Below are 17,672 nucleotides of genomic sequence, written 5' to 3' on the forward strand. Positions count from 1 at the left end.
GATGATCATGATTGCACTGCAATCCTGTCTGTCTTTTTCTAAAATTACCAGGAGCCTTTGGTATCTGGAAATGCTTGTTCTTGGTTCTAGAGCATTTCTGATACTTTGAAGTGAAAAAGTTTTTGATTTTTTGATGCTTTGAGCAAAAGCCATACCGGTCAGACCGGTTCTTTTGCCATTCAGAGGAATTTCTTTGTATTCCCACTTATATGCTGATGTTGTTTGCCTCCATTCCTTCTTTTTCTTGCCAGTTTTCTTGGATTTAGGAGTTTAAGTTGATTGTGTGCTTTGTGCCATCAAGTCAGTGTTGATTCTTAGTGACAGTTCTACAGATTTGTGACTTCTATTCTGTGGATAAAGTAGACTGCGGATTAATCACTTTTGAGCTGCTGCTTGCTACAGGTTATAGCTCAGTAATCTGCAGAGTAAACTTTTCCCCTATTCATCAGATTGTCAACTGAAGCTAAGTAAAGAATGAATTTTTAATTTTTTTTTTAAATAAAGACAAGCTCCTGCTTTTTTGGAATCAAGCTGGCAGCCCCTGAATTTTGACAGCCATTGTTTCTCTTGCAGATTGAGAACAGAAAGTCCACATTGTGCCAAACGCTGGATTTCTCCAGCATTTAGTTGATTTACTCAGCCCAACTGTGGAGGTTCATGCAGTGTGGCTGATATTCTGGGCATGGGTGGAGTGATAGAGCGTCTTGGGTGTAGAATCCCCAACTTCAGCTGTGACAAATGATTGTGGGTACCCATTCTCCTTGAATTGTTCACGGAGGTACCTGTTCTCCAGCTGTTTGGCCTGCTGGATGCCACAGTGGGTTTTCACCCTGCCATATAGTGTTCTGATGCAACTCTTTGTGTGTGACAGTGGATACAAAACCTCTGGTCCCAGTGACTGACCCAGACTGGATCATGTATGTTTAATTTCTTGACTGATGCCTTTAATTTTGTTACTCACTTTGATATCAGTTGTATTTCCACAGTTGTAACATTTCTCATTTTCAGCTGCCCTGGCAAAATGGGTCCACAAAGGACTTATAAGCAAGTTTTCATTTTGATTCTCCTGCAGATCCTTCCCTAATTGGCTTCTGCCCTCTTTTCTCAGGTGGATGGAAGCATGTCTGAATGAAGAGCTGCCCCCCACGACGGAGCTGGAAGAAGGGCTCAGGAATGGGGTCCACCTGGCCAAACTTGGAAACTTTTTCTCTCCCAAAGTGGTGTCTCTCAAAAAGATTTATGATCGTGAGCAAACTAGATACAAGGTAAGGTGAACATTTCCTGTTCTGCTGGACAAGGAAGTTTTAGTTTCTAAAAAAAAAGGATTCAGGAAACAACGCATAGACGAGAAAAATGCCGTTGTTGCTACATGAGGGATGTTGTCAATCATTAAGCTGTAACTAAAATGGTGCGTCAAATGAAGTCAGTTGAGGAGCTGTTGCAGTCTGCCTGATCCCATAAAGCCTTTGGGGAAAGGAGGGTCTGGCCCCACGGGCGAAAGTGCTCCTCTCCTGTAGAGAAATGCTTTCATTCGCACTCATGTCTTGATCAGTGAAGCAGTTGGCCGGCCTGCCCTGGAGCTGCAGAGCCTCTTTGATTTTTTTGCATTTACCTTCTTCGCCCTCTGTGTTTCAGGCCACAGGACTCCACTTCCGTCATACCGACAATGTAATTCAGTGGCTGAATGCAATGGCTGAAATTGGCCTCCCTAAGGTAACTTGGCTGGAATGGAAGCCAGATGGGGTCCCTTGGGATGGGGGAGTGGCTGAAAGCATCGCTCTCCCCCCCCCGTCCTGGTGCAGTTTTTGATTCTAAAAACTTTCCAGACTTAATTTCATATGAGCAAGATGAATGGAATGAGTTGGGAATATTTTGGGAACTGCATGAACGGTTCCATGGAAAAAATGTAGGCATGGGGAGGGACCAGATGTTATATATATGGTTCACTGGGTGGGTGGGACGATTAAAGGGAAGATGGTTTTGAGACCCATTCAGTACTCCTCCTGCCATCTTTTTTGTCTGTGATAGTCTTACTGCTACTCAGGGTTTGCTAAAGAGGAATCAGAGGCCGTGTATTTTTTATTTGAAAACAGAAAGTTACTTTGTGACCAATGCCCACATTTACGACCTTCTCAGTTGTGAAAAAAAGGTTCTTTTTAAATGCAAATTTGAACAGTATCGATCATTTTTTTTTCTCTTTCTTCCCTTTTTGCCCTCTCTTCAGATTTTTTACCCAGAGACAACAGATATCTATGATCGGAAGAACATGCCACGCTGCATCTATTGCATCCATGCACTCAGGTAAAGATAAGATACCTGTTTAAATCATCCAAATATTGACACAATGCTTTGTAAGTGTTTTAGAGAAAATGATTAGAAGAAAAAATGATATATAATAATTTAAATACTGCATAGCATCCGCATATAGGAGTTGATGTGGGGGATTTTGTATCTTGAGTACAAAGGTTAGAGACAAAATTGACCTTTTGCAATGCATAATGAAAGAAGCACATATATAAATGTGTTGAAGAAAATTCCCTCTGGAGAATAGTAGCACGATCATTGGGGGGAGTGGTTATCAATCAGAATTTAGCATTATAAACAGGATCAGGTCATGGAATGGGGCCGGGGCTTCCGGTATGCTTGACTTTCCATCTTTTTTCAGCCTGTACCTGTTCAAGCTGGGATTAGCTCCACAGATTCAGGATCTGTATGGCAAAGTGGACTTCACAGGTGAGAGAAGCCTTTCCTTTCTGCTGCTCTGCCCACTGAGAGGGGGGGGCGGCGTACAAGACCTTCAGAAAGGGCAACTGCTGGACCTTCTGCCTGCCTTTGCTCCCTGCCCAAGGAGCAGCCCTCCTGGCTATTGCCCAGGCCCCGAGAGTGGGGGGAGCAGCCCTGCAGGAGAAGCTCCCAGCATATCCCTGCCTCTCCCTTCCTGCACCTGGGGCCGCCCGTCCCAAGAGGTCACCTTTCCCTTCTGTTCCAGAGGAAGAAATCAGTAACATGAGGAGTGAACTGGAGAAGTACGGCATTCAGATGCCTGCCTTTGGCAAGATTGGCGGGATCCTCGCTAATGAGCTGTCTCTGGATGAAGCAGCATGTAAGAGGAAATCGGGTTCCCTTTTGTTCTTATTGGAGAGGCTTCCAGATTAGAGACTGAGTTACAGACACGCTGTGTGTTCCTCAGTAACAGAATCGCAGAGAAAGGCAGGCGTGCGCTTCTGGCCAGGCCTCTCTGCAGGGCGGGGGTCCGGCCTTTGGGAGGGGGGCTCTTCCCAGGCTCCCCTGGCCCAGGAGGAGGGCTGTACTGCTGAGCCGAGCCTTTCTCGCCTGTTCTCCCCGGCAGTGCACGCAGCCGTGATCGTCATCAATGAAGCCGTCGACCGTCAGATTCCCGCTGAGACCTTTTCGGCCATGCAGAACCCCAACGCCATGCTGGTGAATCTCGATGAGACCCTGGCCCTCGTCTACCAGGGCACCCTCTTTCAAGCCAAGCAGGAGAAGGCAGAAAACACGCGGAAGAGGGTAAAATTCTCTCAAGGGTGGGATTGCTGGGGATTCGGCCTGCTGATATTTGAGGGTTTGTCACACCAGAGCCCAAGGGGTAGCAGTGGGGCCCTGCATTGCATTTTGGGGGGCCTGGAGGCTTTAAGCATCTCTGAGATCCTAAACGGTGCCGGTTTGCCTCTAGGTGGCCCCGGAGGATGCAGGACGGGAGCGAGATGTGTATGAAGAGCTGCTGACTCAAGCGGAGATTCAGGGCAACGTCAACCAAGTTAATTGTAAGTGTTTATTCTAGTACTCCTTTTGTGGCCTTCTTGTGTGAAAGCACCGCCAGGGAGCAGCAAATTATTTCACATTCCCAGGCCTACTTGACTGTAATGCTCCACTCATAGTTTCCTTCCTTTTCTAAAGTTGAAATTAGAAATTTAACTGGAAATAAGCAGCACAGCTGAAAGTTGTCGGGTAGTAAAATGCTTCCAGACTCCCCTGGGAGATATGTGCAGCTCCTGCTCTTCAAGCTTCCCAGAAGTCCCTTAAGGTCCGGCTTGGTTCCTGGGGCTGGGGTATCTCTGGAGCCCCTCTGGAGCTGCTGTTAGTTTTTGGAATCGGTGTGCTTTCATCCAGGCACTTAGGTTTCATTTTTTTTTAAGATACTATAAACCACTCAGGATCCTTTTAGAGTTAAGCTACCTTATTTATGCAGTAAACAAATAGCAGTGAAATGCTTAGGCCAGGGGTAGGCAACCTTGGCTCTTTTATGGCTCGTGGACTTCAACTCCCAGAATTCCTGAGCCAGCCACGCTGAGGGGAAAGGGAGAGGTTTCCAAGCTGAGCCATGCTGGCTAAGGAATTCTGGGAGTTGAAGTCCACGAGTCATAAAAGAGCCAAGGTTGCCTGCCCCTGGCCTAACGTATGTTTTGTAAGCTCTAGTGAGCCATACAGTATTTCCAGAAAAAAAACTTCATAGAATTAAATTCACAAGTTTTAGTTGCTTTTTTAGCAATGCTGTTATAATGAATTTTAGAAAATAAATAGTTAGAGAGGAGTACACCCAGGTCCTTAACAAAATGAGGTCAATGCCACCTAACTTATACTTTACATTCTGGTTTTGTTTTCCAATATGTAAAACTGAACATTTCCTAACCAAAATTTGAAGTTGCCAGTTTGAAGACCATTTCAAAATGTGGTGGATATCATTTTGCAAAACCAGTGAATTTTCAGTAGCATTAAACAATTTTACATCATCGGCAAAGAAGACACAGGTGCTTTAAGTTATCGCATAAGTCATTTATATGCTGCACTTAGAACTATAAAGGCAGATAATATTTTCGTTTTGCCTGGTAGGTTGTTAGTGAAAGCACTTGATCAGTGCAATTTCGGGTGGGGCAAAATACAGCAAAATCTGAGCAGCTTATAACCTTAGCTGCTTTCTTTCTGACGGGCAGCTGGGAACCGTACAAGGCATTCTTGATTCTGAAGGGCTTGCCGTGAGCCTTGGGCTACGGGAACCTGCGGATGTGCTTGTGCCAGCTCTCAGATGTGGAAAGAAAACTTGCTTCCGTTTTTTTCTTAATTGCGATGGATGAAGGGGGAAGTCTGATTGGGCTCCATGTATGCAGATTTCCTTTTCTTTCTCTCCAGCACGTTCGGCCTTAGCCAAGATCGATCTGGCTCTGGACCAGGGAGATGCAGCTGCCTTGTACAGAGCTTTGTCCGCAGCTGCCCTGGGCCTCCGGGTGCTGCACCCCGAAAACAGCGATTGGTACTTCAAGCAGCTTCTGCGCGAGAAGCAAGAGAAGCAAAAGGTAGGAAAGAGAAGTACAGGGCTCTCCTCGGACTGTTGCTGTGGGAAAGTCTGCAGCATTGGAATGCAGACTGGGCCGTGTGCCTGATCAATACTGGCAGTGCTACCCACAATAGGGCACCCCAATTATTATTTTTCTGAGATGCCTTTGCACTGATAGCACCAGAAAAAAAATCCCTGCTTCCTCTTCAGCAGATTTCTGGAGACAGGAGTAGCAATGAAACACTGAAGGGCTGTAAAATGAAGTTGCTGTTTCACTCTTTGTTTGCAGCTTCTCGTTTTGTTCTAGTTCAGAGGCAGTTTAGGGCAGAGCACCCTCAGCCTGGCAAAGGCAGGAGAGGCAGTAAAAAAACTCTTCTTTTTCATTTCCAGGATGGCAGAGATGGGCCTCTGCAGAAGGAGGAGTTGCAGGCTGGGATCAATCAGGCCAACGCTTCAGCGCAGCAGTACCAGCAGAGTAAGTCCTGTAGGCTGAGCTTAGCATGAAAGGAGTCCCCTCTAGGACAAGTGTAGACACATTTGGGCCCAGAGAGAGACAGCACTGAAAAAAGTGACTTATGACTGTTTTTCACAGAACATTATTGCAGCATTCCCACAGTCATATGATCAAAATTCAGATGCGTGGCAACTGACTCATTATTTATGACGGTTGCCGTGTCCGGGGCAAAGCATAAAGCAATTCTTTCGTTTTCCCCAATCCCAACCCCCCCAACCAGTCCATCGGTAGCCAGTGTGATACAAAGAAGATGTTTTGAGAATGCTGAGGTGCTGGGCAGATAACAGGTCACTCTCAGGGCATGACAGCCTTGGAAGCAGGCAGGAACCGGCTGGGAGGAAGTCTGCCCCCATCTCTGAAGACAGCCCCCCCTCCCTAATTCCCAAGCCTACAGCAAAAGCGAAAAATCCCAAGCATGCCATTTCCCCCCCCTCCCTCCCTTAGCAGGATGGCAGGACACCAGAGTACAAGGATGGACCTGACACTGGCTTTCTCTGCTTTGTCCCACCAGAGCTGGCAGCGGTGGAACAGATCAATGTGGCCATCCGTAATGGCCTTTCTGAGAAAACTGTTGTGAAGTTGATGAATCCTGAGGCCCAGCTGCCTCCAGTTTATCCTTTTGCTGCTGAGTTGTACCAGAAAGAACTGGCCACCCTACAGCAACAGAGTCCAGATGTAAGTAAATGGCTCATGTTCTGAAGTTCAACTATCAACTGTCCCTAAATGCGTAGATAAACATCATATGTTTATGGATGGAGGAGACGCATGTTTTCATCTCGTGTGAGAGATCATTTTGTTTACTGAACTGTAACAAGGATGGCCCTCATGCATCCTCTCTGTTTTCAGGGTAAACTCACACACCCAGAGCTGTTGGTGGCTGTGGAAATGCTCTCCTCAGTGGCTCTGATCAACCGAGCCCTGGACTCAGGGGACAAGAGCATGGTGTGGAAGCAGCTGAGCAGTCCGGTGATAGGCCTAACCAATGTTGAGGACGAAAACTCCCAGAGGTCAGTTCCTGCTGTGTGACCATATCATCACCCTAGAGAGGGTCTCTTGTAGACTGTAGAAGTAGTGCTGATCTGGAAGCCTCCAAAAAGCTGGAATCCAACCCTGCACAGCCCAACTGCTCTTTAGGGTCCCAGCCAAACATCCCAGCTTGCCCTGCCAGATCTTTTTCCCACCAGGTTTCAGCCTTTGTGTTAGCAACTCTCTTCAGATTTTGATGTGAGAGGAATAATCACGAAGGTCGGTCTTCTGTTAATGCCCCTGTCCAGTCAGTGCCTCCACCTCCAACTACGGCTGCCTAAGCTGTGGTTTCTAACTGGCCCTCCTGGCTATATCTGCCCCATGGCCTCTGGCTTCCCTCTTGAGGTCAGTTGGTTCACCAATCCCTCTTTTTCTCCCTCTTGTTTTCTCTTCCCCTGGGGGTCTTCAGGACTCCAGTCCCTCCACCTAAGAACCTTCTTGTTCTCACTCTCCATACCCATTCAGACATCCTAAACGTTCATTTGCCAGATGATGGTCAATTCCAGACCTGCCCCCTTCTGATGCCTTGGTCTTTCCCTGGGTTTTTGAGAACACAGAGATGTTTGGGGTCATCCACACTCTCGTGTTTGTATTTTCTGTTCATATCTTCCATGGTGCTTCTTGAAGTCTCATCTTGTATTTTGGCTTCCACAGGTACATTGATGAGTTGTTCAAGCTTAAGGCTCAGATGCAGAGTGAGGGAACTGAGTTCCTGACCTGGAATGACATGCAGTCATGTATTGACCATGTGAATATTGTGATACACGAAGAACACGAGAGTAAGTGTCCATTCACTGGAACTGGGGAAAGGTGGGGAGAGTTGGACTTCCATTGAGTTTCCTAGCTTGCAGCATACAGGAATGGCAACCTTGTCAAAAAGACGTCGGCTGTAGCAGCTGGAGAGCCACCCTTGAATGCGTCTTCCCAAGATGGTTGGTTCCCCTGTAAAATCCAGCAGGGACCTTCTTGAATGGTTTTAGCTGAATTAGCCTCAATCCAGAATAGAAATAGTCACACATCTTGTGGGCTCTCTTGCACAATTGTAACTAAAATATCTTCAGAAAATTTCTGGAAGATATTTTTGAAGAGGCAACATTTGCCTTTTAGGTGGACCAGGAACTGCCTTGCACCGCCTGGGGCCCATACCTAACCCCTTAGCTCCTTAAATGTCAGTAACCTTGGGATGAGCCTATGTTAATAGTCTTCCTTTTCCTTGGAAGAGAAAGGAGAATGTGACACGAACGTTTTAAATATTTGATTGCTTAAACACATTTTGTCCCCTATATAAACACGTTGGGATTCTGCCTCTTATGTTTATTCCAGGGATTTTAGCCATTGGACTCATAAATGAGGCTTTGGATGAAGGAGATGCCAGAAAGACCTTGCAGGCCTTGCAGATCCCCGCAGCAAAACTGGAAGGAGTGACCCCCAAAGTAGCACAGCATTACCAGGATGTGCTGCTCCGTGCAAAGAGGGAGAAAGCTCAGGTGAGGGAATGACCACCGCAGAGCAGAGCGGGGCTTTTGTTGTTTTAAATGAAACCTCGGATTGTGAGGCTGCCTCTGCCAGAAAGAAGCAAGAACAACATTTGTTTCCGCCCGTCTTGGGCTTCACAGGACAGCAGGGACTGACCGTTTCTTTTTCTTTCAGGAGACCCAGGATGAAACGGCCGTCCTGTGGTTGGATGAAATTCAGGGTGGGGTTCATCAGTCCAACAAAGACATGGAGGAAGCCCAAAGATGTAAGTCTGGCTTTCCCCTTTCAGCAGCTTTGCCATCCTCCACTACTGGGTGAGGTGGGCTGCTTTAGGAAAAAGAAATCGCTTCCAGACGGGTTTAGTCTTTCAGTCGCTAAAGCTTCTCCTTATTGTACTCCAGAAAAACAGTGGCTTCATCTGTATCGCTTGCTCATCTGCCACTGCTGCTTCTTTTCACTTTGATGGCCGTAGTCAGAATCATCATTGTTCTCTCCGGAGGTGGCTTGATCTTTAAAGGGATGTTGGGCCACCACGTTCCCAAGCGTGTCCTTGTCCTGGTGGTCTATACAGTTTGTTTGCTCACTGCCCCGTGGAACTGGGAAGGGGGTCCCAGAGCAGTTCTAACAAAGGGGCATGGTTCTTCTTTTTACCTGGTATGCAGTTCTATCTAAAGGCAGCCCAAGGCCTGTTTTTCACCATAGTAATAACCCTGTGAGATAGATCAGACTGAGAGCACGTGACGGCCTCATAGAGCCCCCCCCTCAGGTTCTTTGGCTAAGCAATGGCTTGGGCTGGTTTTGGCCCTGGCCTCCCTTTGGCCTCCCTCAAGAGCCATCTCAGAAAGACTGCCCTTAGCTGGCAAACGCCCGGCAAAAGTGGCAAGTGGGATAGAAATGAGAGGAGGGAAGTCCCTGCGTAGGAAAGGAGGGGAGAGGGGCAAGTGATTGGGCAACAGGTTAGGTGCCACTGCTCCTGAAAGGCTTAGCGTGACTTGGAGGTGGAAAATGGCCTCGGGGGGGTGTCTCCAAAGGGAAAATATTGCTGAAGTGCAGGGCTTCGTGGGGATTGACTACAAGCCAGCCCCAAAGCAAGTGATCCTGGGTTTGGGCCTAAGACTGCAGTCCAGTAATGGCATACCTGTAGGAGATGACTAGACCGAGCCCAAGGGAGGGGTCAAACACACCATCAGTCATGAGTCCCGAAGCTCCCACAACAGAGCTGAGTCCAGCCCACCTGGAACTCCTTCTGCTCTTATCTCCTGCTCATTTCCCTTGACCGTTAGTAGCTCAGGTTCTTGTAGAGAGCTTAAGCTTGCAATAAATATTTATACTCATTTGAACTGCCTGAATATCCTGATTTCTCTGGCACTTGGCAATACCTGGGCATAGGTCCCATGACGTGGAAAGGAGAACATTTTTGAAATCGTGAAGGCATTTCAAGTCGAAAGTCACACATTCCGTGAAAGATATTCACAGAAAAGTTTCTTTTTCTTCCTTTTTTCTTCACCCAAGTTTCCTTAGGAATTTTGGCCATCAATGAAGCAGTGGATCAGGGCGATGTTGCAAGGACTCTCAGCTTCTTGCGTTCAGCTGATGTTGGGCTGTATGGGGTGACCCCCGAATGTTCCGAGGCGTATCATCGGGAACTGACGGCAACAAAAAATGCAAAGCTGGCTTCTGGTAAGAGGACACTATTTGGTAACCTGGGAATGTGGCTGGTGCTACACAAGTGATGAGTTGTTTGCAGGTCAGACTGTCCTACCAAATTAACTCTAGACTGGATTTTTTTCATTCGTTAAATTGCTGTCCTGCTCTCCTCCAGGGGTTTTAAGGCAGGACACAAAGCACTTTCTCCTTCAGTCTTCTCCCCACAGAGTAATCACCCTGTGGAGCAGACTGGCTGAGTCTGAATGTTCCACTGGGCTTCCAAGCCAGGGATGGACTTGGACCTGGATTTCAGCAGTCTTAATCGACTGCTTTCCAATCAAGGAGAAATAGAACAAAGCTGCCCCTTCTGATGTGGGTGGTCAAGGGCAGTCTTCTCCTTTTCACTAAAGAAGGATTGCTCTGTGGAAGTCTTCTTAGGAGGCCTGGTCCACCTTACATGGGGGATCTGCACAGCTTCCAGTTGGCTTTCTGGTCTTCTCTCATTTTTGCTATTTTTTTCTTCTTCTTTATTCCCAGAACTACGTAGCTCTTCCAATAGTTGGTCCTAAGCCAGCTGTTGTTCCCTTTTGTTTTTCCTCTGAGTTAGCTCTCAAATGTACAGTGTTTTTCATTATATTTTTCTGAAGTAAGAAGTCACTTTTATTGTATAGTTCCTCAGCGAGCCTGTGACCTTTTCTTCTGTCTGATTCAATTTTTGGAATGCCCCCTTTTATTTCATTGAAGCAGTGCCAAAGTTTGGTATAATCTGTAATATAATCTGTAATCTGCAATTTCATTGTCTCTCTGTGGCTCTAAATAGTTCTGTTCATATTCAGAATTGCCCACTGTGTGAAACTTTTATTTAACTTTTTTGATTCCACGATACATCTGCATCTAGGACTTCAGTAAAGCATTTGACACAGTAGACCACAACTCTTGCTGTTAAATCTCTGTTTCTGCCAACTGTTTTAGCCTCAGTCTTTCTGAATTTTCCCCCTCTCTTCCCAGGTATTAACTACTCTCCTAGCTTTGCATTGTCTGCAAATGTGGTAACCCTGTGCGTAGGAAAACTACATTTTATTCTGCTGAGCTTTCTTTCGTTTGGCAACACATTTGAGCAGTGTTGTAAGAGTGACCTCCACATCAGTAAGGTTTTCCGTTCCTTCTAGGAAACAACAACAGTGACTGGGTGAAACACTGGGTGAAAGGAGGGTACCATTACTACCACAACCTCCAAACCCAGGATGGAGTGTGGGAGGAGCCCCAGGGATTTGTGCATAACAACGTACAGCTCTCCCGGGAGGACATGCAGGTATGGTGCCCCCTGGTTTTCAGCAGCTCTCCTGGGGCAAGGTCTTTTGTGTACCAAAGAACGAGGGAGTGGGTTGGGAGTTATTTCTTGCCTGGCACAACTATCCTAACGTTACAACCATCTCGGCTTGCACAAATGTATTTGCTCAGAAACAGAGAAGTGTCCAGCATATAAGAGAGTACATGGTTATAAGCACCATTCTAAAAGTATGGGACAAATGTAGTAGAATAAGTCCAAACTTACTGCATCTTGCTTCAATATTAAATATTTATCTCCACAAAGATGAACGTGTGAACAATTAGGTCAGTGGAGTGATACTTCTTTCAGAGTGTAAGAATTCACCTTACAAACATTTCGTCTTTGACCCTCTCCTAGGAATGGTCAAAATGTATCATTAGTTCCGATATTTGAAGTAATATTTGAATTGCTCTACCTTGTTTTTGTAAATCACTTTGAATTATTTATGTCATGTAATATAATACAAAATGAATTGCAGAAATGAAGTGGAACATTCAGAGATTTGATTGAATTTGAAAAGCTAATGAAACAATATTCAGAATATCTACGGCTCATTTATAAGGTGTTACTAAAATGTTACTAAAAACTAAAATATGAACAAGAAACTTAAATAGATGCATAATTTAAACTGAACAATTGATATGAAGCAGTGGGAAAAACAAAGGGACATAAATATTACATTTATTGAGGAAATTGTCATATGATTTTTTTTTTCATTTCACAGTAGTGTTGATTGCCAAAATAGATAATTCCACATGCCAGTCTTTCGCTATTTTGGGGAATGAAGGTTGAGTGGATGCTAATCCATAAATTTGCAATTAGCAAGCGAATTGTCCAATCCCAGATCTGATTCTGTATGTTATGGTGGGAAAAGGGGGATCTGTTCCGTCGGTTATGCAGCACCTGCTTTGTGTTCTCTTCCCGCCAACCCCAGAGTGCCATCTCGGCAGTTACGGCAGCATACAACCGGGAGCAGCTCTGGCTGGCCAATGAGAACCTGATCACTAAGCTACAGGCTCGCTGCCGAGGCTACCTAGTTCGCCAGGAGTTCATGTCCAGAATGCATTTTTTGAAGAAACAAGTCCCTGCCATCACCTGCATCCAGGTATGGAGATCCATATCAGAGGAGCCGAAAAGAAGGACAAAGTAATATTAAGGGGATGAAATGTACGGCAAGATTTGGAATACGGTCCTGCTTTGCAGATGTGCACAGTTCCTCCCTTGAGAATGAGGGCTTGATATTTCTCCTTTGGCTTCTGGCTCTACATCTGCGGTTCACACAGCGGTTCTCCCCTGTGATTTCCTCACAAGGAGCAGCATTCAGGACTATATGTGGCAATCCTTTGCTTCTCCTTTGTCAGAGAAGCTGATCCTGGCTCACTGGTCTATCACCATCCTCCGCCTCAGTGTTGCTTCCGATCATGAGAGGCACATCAAACCACCATTTTCCCCACCCAGAAGTCTTGAATTCTATTTTTTTAAACAGTGTTTCTTATCTCTGTCTTGGACAGAGCCAGGGTAGCTCATTAGTCTTGTCTTGGGTTGGCCAGACTGTTAAGCAGGACAGCAGGCGGGAGGATGAGAGGACGAGCACTCAGCTGGTTCAGTTTGAAAAGACATTGTGGATTAGCCCAGCAGATCTCTGATGTGGGAGGGGTTCAATCACCCGGGACACCTGGGAACCCTAAAACTTTATTCTGTTTTAGTCTCAGTGGCGTGGCTACAAGCAGCGCAAAGCGTATCAAGATCGTTTGAAGTATCTGCAGACTCACACAGGAGAAGCAGTGAAGGTAACTCTTTCCGGCCAAGTTGTGGAACAGAATGTCCCGGTCTCTTCAGATCACCCCAAGAGTTAAAACTTCAGAGCACCTTCTGTGGTGCGATGTTTGCGGCTTCAGCCTCATTCCGATCTGACCTCTCCTCGCCTTATTACCCACCACAGCTATGAATTAGCCTTGAGAGGATCAGGCACACCTCTCAAGCCACTGTGTGTTTTTTGTTTAGGTATAGAAAACAAACACGTTTGTGGTCAGCCGAAACAGGTTTAGCATCTTCCGTATTTATAGTTGATTAAATGTTCAAGATTATTGGAGTCATAAATTATTAAACGAGGGAGAAGGGCAGTTAAGAAATACAAAATATAAATAAATATGTCTATAATTACTTGCAAAAGGAGAGTGAGCAGATGTACTGCAATTTAACTGGGTCTTCTAAGGTCCTCCCGGAGGCCATGACTAATTTAAGTATAAATTTAAAACATTTTAGTTAGCAGGCAGATATTCCCAGGGGGAGACAGATATTTAATAAAGTGAGGATTGAGGCACGGTGTTCTCGCACTTGTTTTGCCAGAGGTCCATTCGTAGCAGAAGTCCCCCGAGTTGGACTCCGTGGTCCTTTCCAATTTTGGTATTCTGCCAAGTGACAGACTCCTCCACAGCTACTGAACTTCGGTATTCTTCTTCCTGGTTCTAGTGATTTTGTTTTCTAATTTCTTATAGATTCAAGCAATGACTAGGATGTATCAGGCCCGAAAACAGTACAGGGATCGATTGCAATTCTTCCGAGATCACGTAAGAGTCATTTTGCCTACACAAATGCATTGATGCATTAGAAATATTAGTGAACTGGGATGAAAACTCTCTTGTCATCTGCTTTCTGCCCAGATCAATGACATTGTGAAAATCCAGGCCTTTATTCGTGCTAATAAAGCCCGTGATGACTACAAAACTCTGAGTAAGTACTGCAGAAGGAGTTCCCTTAGAATTATATCTTGGACCCCCCCCACCTTAAAATTGTTTCTGTAATTGGAAATGTGAACTTCCCTGGTGTTGTACGTTGAGGCTAGTACTGGTGATCTGGAGCAAAATCACCAGAAAAAGAGGAATCGAGATGCTTCTCTCAAAATTAACCCTGGTGGATGATTATAGAAGAGAAATGTGTATGGTAGGGATGCAGGGGTATATAGCAAAGGGGCCCTCAAAGTGGGCAGAAAGAGCTGTGTTGTTAAAGCTGGGTGTCTCAGAATCCTAGAGTTGGAGCCGTGCAGGAACGCTCCCTGCGGATGAGTGCTGCTCTCTGCTTAAAGCCAAGGACAGCCCATCCTCTCTCCCTGAACTACAGGATACAAAGGTTGTTCCAAAGCTGAGAAAGATGTCCCTGCCTGTCTTTCTTCTGTGATTTTTATCAGTGTAGGGGTATGGACAGGAAGTGAATAGTGTGAGCCGGAAGAGGAGGAGGAAGCCACGGGGCTCTGGGTTGGAGGGTGGTCACCAGTCCGTGGCCTGGTATGTGGTGCTTCTTGATCTGTCGAAACAAGATATATTCTGTTTTCAATAAAAGGTTTGCCTTTTCTGCCAACAAAATACCAGACAGAGTGTTCCCCACTCTTTCTATTCTACAGTAAATGCTGAGGAACCCCCCATGTCTGTGGTCCGAAAGTTTGTTCACTTGCTGGATCAAAGTGATCAAGATTTTCAAGAGGAACTAGACTGGATGAAGTTGCGTGAGGAGGTTGTGACATTAATTCGCTCCAATCAGCAGCTGGAGAACGACCTCAACCTCATGGATATCAAAATTGGATTGCTGGTGAAAAATAAAATCACATTGCAGGTACTCTACACATACTCTCAGAGAGTGATTGGAAGGACCTGTAATATTGCCAGTTTTTTTGCACAAGTATAATTAAGATGGACTTTATTTGTTGACGGTACATTTTAGAAAAAGCGTCTTGAAATGCTTAAGGATAGAATTGTCTCTCCTGCCTTCTGGGATCCGTATTCCCAGTGTCTGAGTGTCCTAAACTTGGAAGGAATTTTGCATAGTGAACATGACAACCGCAGGAAGTTAGGTTACTCTCTGCCAGCCAACTTTCCACAATTAAGCGATATGCGGTCTCTGACTCTTCTACAGGAAGTGGTGTCTCACAGTAAGAAGCTCACTAAAAAGAACAAAGAACAGTTATCTGACATGATGATGCAGAACAAGCAAAGGGGGGGCTTGAAGGCTCTGAGCAAGGAGAAGAGAGAAAAGTTGGAGGCTTATCAGCATCTGTTCTATTTGCTGCAGGTAAGACAAAGACACCCCCTCCAAGTTCATTGAGCTGCTTCCTTCCCAACACATCTCCCCCAGACCTTCTTTCTGTTTTCCTGCAGACAAACCCAACATACCTGGCCAAATTGATTTTCCAAATGCCACAGAACAAATCTACAAAGTTCATGGACTCTGTGATTTTCACACTGTACAACTATGCATCCAATCAAAGAGAAGAATACCTACTGCTGCGCCTCTTTAAGACTGCACTCCAAGAGGAGATCAAGTAGGTGGACTTGAGATTTTAATTTAGCACTGTTTTTACTCTGGCACGAAGGACTCGATGATAGCCAGATGTGGGAAGAGCTACTGTATTTCCCTGTCTAGGCCTGAGCAGAGTTGGGGCAGATGTATTTTATAGCATGTATAGCTACACTGGCTGGACAGAAAATGTGGTGCAAGAATCCTAGAAGCCACAGAATCTGAATTTCATCTATAAGGCACAAGAAAAGCCAAACCAGGCTATCAACTCCATCCAGGTCATCAATCCAGAGCAGAGTTCATCAAAGGTCATGTGGCATGGATATTGTCTTCATAACAGGATTACGCTCAGAAGGACAGCTTAATACAAAGGCTTCAGCTGATATTCCAGCACTCAGAACAAGAGAGCTCCTTTGGAGCAACTAGAACCGCCCGCTGACTCAATTTGAGGCATTCCTCAAATTTGACTCATTCCTGTAGGCTAAATTGTTGATCCTGAAGGCAGAGCTCCTGTGCTAACAAGGGCTAACTTTTCTCTGCTTCTTGTCTTGGCCCCAGTCAGAGTTTTATTGACTCTTGGAGATTGCCTTCGCTTCTCCACATCTCTTGAGGGTGACTTTTCTTAAAGTACTCCTCTCAGAACATTTTTCTAGAACAGTGTTCATGTGTGAGTGTGAGAGAGAGCATTGCTCTACAGTTGTCTAGAAGCATTAAGCTCTTGTGTAACTGCAGAGCATAAGCACCTCTGGTGTTGTAGGTTTTAGATCATTAAGAATTGTACAGTTCCAGCTGAAGGATGAGGTGGCAGGCGATTATGGAATTCCCGCGGTTTGAATAATTTAAATTGATGTGAGAAATATCTCTGAGCATAGACTTGTATCTAGTATGAAGACTTTGAGCAGACCTTTACCTCAAAAGAGCAAGGGTCACCCCACCCAGAAAATTATATTCCTATAGGACCCCAAATTCATCATGGGCAGAGTGTCTTGTTTTCTAAGGAGGCTTTTCTGGTGTAGAAGGTAGACTTCTATGGAGTCAGGCTACACGGACAACAGTTCCATTTTGTTTTCATGGTAACAGTATGAAAGTGACACAGAGAGGATGTAACCCTGTAATCAGTTTACGGCAACATTAAGACAAGTTGGAGTCGAAGGCTTATACTTATTGCAAAGTTCCTCAGGCCAGTCCTGAGAACCAATAAGGGAAGCAGCTGGCAGGAGGTTCACATCTTCTGGTGTGACCTTAGGAGGCCTCTGAGGTCTGACGAAGATGCTCTTGCCCTTTTCCAGATCAAAGGTGGATCAGTTACACGAGATCGTGACTGGAAACCCCACAGTAATCAAGATGGTGGTGAGCTTCAACCGTGGTGCTCGTGGGCAAAATGCCTTGAGACAGATCCTGGCCCCAGTGGTCAAGGAGATCATGGAGGACAAGTCCCTCAATATCAAAACGGATCCAGTGGACATCTACAAGTCGTGGGTCAACCAGATGGAATCTCAGACTGGAGAGGCCAGGTGTGGAACTCCTCACGTTGAGGGGTGCTGGTGTTCCCTGGGGGGAGCTTTGTTAAGGGGGGGGGCAGATTTATTGGTTGCATATATTACGATGAAAAATACAAAGGCATGCATTTCTCTTTATTTTTATTAGAAGTTTTAGAGAAAATGTGAAAAACAGGAAAGGCATAGAAACCTTTCTATGGTAAAAGGGTAGGATACAAATGGATCAACAAGAAGTTTACAAATATTGTAGAAATCAGTATTTCAGTATACCAACAGTTGGTTGCACATAACTGAATTTATTATATTTCAAAAGCTTAAAAATCAGCTGAACCCCCAACTCTGCCGCCCTTTGCCCTTTCTGGAGGCAGGGAAGGGCAGCGCCCACCAGAGAAAAAGCAGGACCAACTTTTCAAAAACGTTGGCCTATCGCCCTTTTTTCCCTTTTTTAACAGTAAACTGCCATATGATGTTACGCCTGAGCAAGCGCTAAGCCACGAAGAAGTGAAGACCCGCCTGGACACCTCTATCAAGAACATGCGAACCGTAACAGACAAATTCTTGCTGGCTATCATCAGCTCCTTGGAAAAAATCCCGTGA

At 45.5% G+C, this 17,672-nt stretch overlaps 1 protein-coding gene across 1 annotated transcript in view; it reads left to right on the forward strand.

Moving 5' to 3' along the window:
• Window positions 1-17,672, forward strand: part of IQGAP1 (IQ motif containing GTPase activating protein 1) — a 33,161-nt gene that overhangs the window by 5,548 nt on the left and 9,941 nt on the right. The window contains exons 3-27 of the mRNA XM_015818599.1: window positions 1,109-1,265; window positions 1,636-1,713; window positions 2,225-2,301; window positions 2,666-2,733; window positions 2,990-3,103; window positions 3,350-3,528; window positions 3,695-3,785; window positions 5,149-5,312; window positions 5,684-5,768; window positions 6,319-6,482; window positions 6,654-6,814; window positions 7,488-7,612; window positions 8,157-8,320; window positions 8,484-8,574; window positions 9,822-9,989; window positions 11,126-11,268; window positions 12,221-12,391; window positions 12,993-13,076; window positions 13,785-13,856; window positions 13,950-14,019; window positions 14,687-14,895; window positions 15,196-15,351; window positions 15,438-15,601; window positions 16,866-17,090; window positions 17,528-17,668. Coding sequence (XP_015674085.1) covers window positions 1,109-1,265; window positions 1,636-1,713; window positions 2,225-2,301; window positions 2,666-2,733; window positions 2,990-3,103; window positions 3,350-3,528; window positions 3,695-3,785; window positions 5,149-5,312; window positions 5,684-5,768; window positions 6,319-6,482; window positions 6,654-6,814; window positions 7,488-7,612; window positions 8,157-8,320; window positions 8,484-8,574; window positions 9,822-9,989; window positions 11,126-11,268; window positions 12,221-12,391; window positions 12,993-13,076; window positions 13,785-13,856; window positions 13,950-14,019; window positions 14,687-14,895; window positions 15,196-15,351; window positions 15,438-15,601; window positions 16,866-17,090; window positions 17,528-17,668 — 3,321 coding nt within the window. The remainder of the gene's footprint in view (window positions 1-1,108; window positions 1,266-1,635; window positions 1,714-2,224; window positions 2,302-2,665; window positions 2,734-2,989; window positions 3,104-3,349; window positions 3,529-3,694; window positions 3,786-5,148; window positions 5,313-5,683; window positions 5,769-6,318; window positions 6,483-6,653; window positions 6,815-7,487; window positions 7,613-8,156; window positions 8,321-8,483; window positions 8,575-9,821; window positions 9,990-11,125; window positions 11,269-12,220; window positions 12,392-12,992; window positions 13,077-13,784; window positions 13,857-13,949; window positions 14,020-14,686; window positions 14,896-15,195; window positions 15,352-15,437; window positions 15,602-16,865; window positions 17,091-17,527; window positions 17,669-17,672) is intronic.

Source organism: Protobothrops mucrosquamatus, unplaced genomic scaffold (assembly GCF_001527695.2).
Source record: "Protobothrops mucrosquamatus isolate PMUCROS unplaced genomic scaffold, P.Mucros_1.0 scaffold768, whole genome shotgun sequence".
Lineage (NCBI taxonomy): Eukaryota > Metazoa > Chordata > Lepidosauria > Squamata > Viperidae > Protobothrops > Protobothrops mucrosquamatus.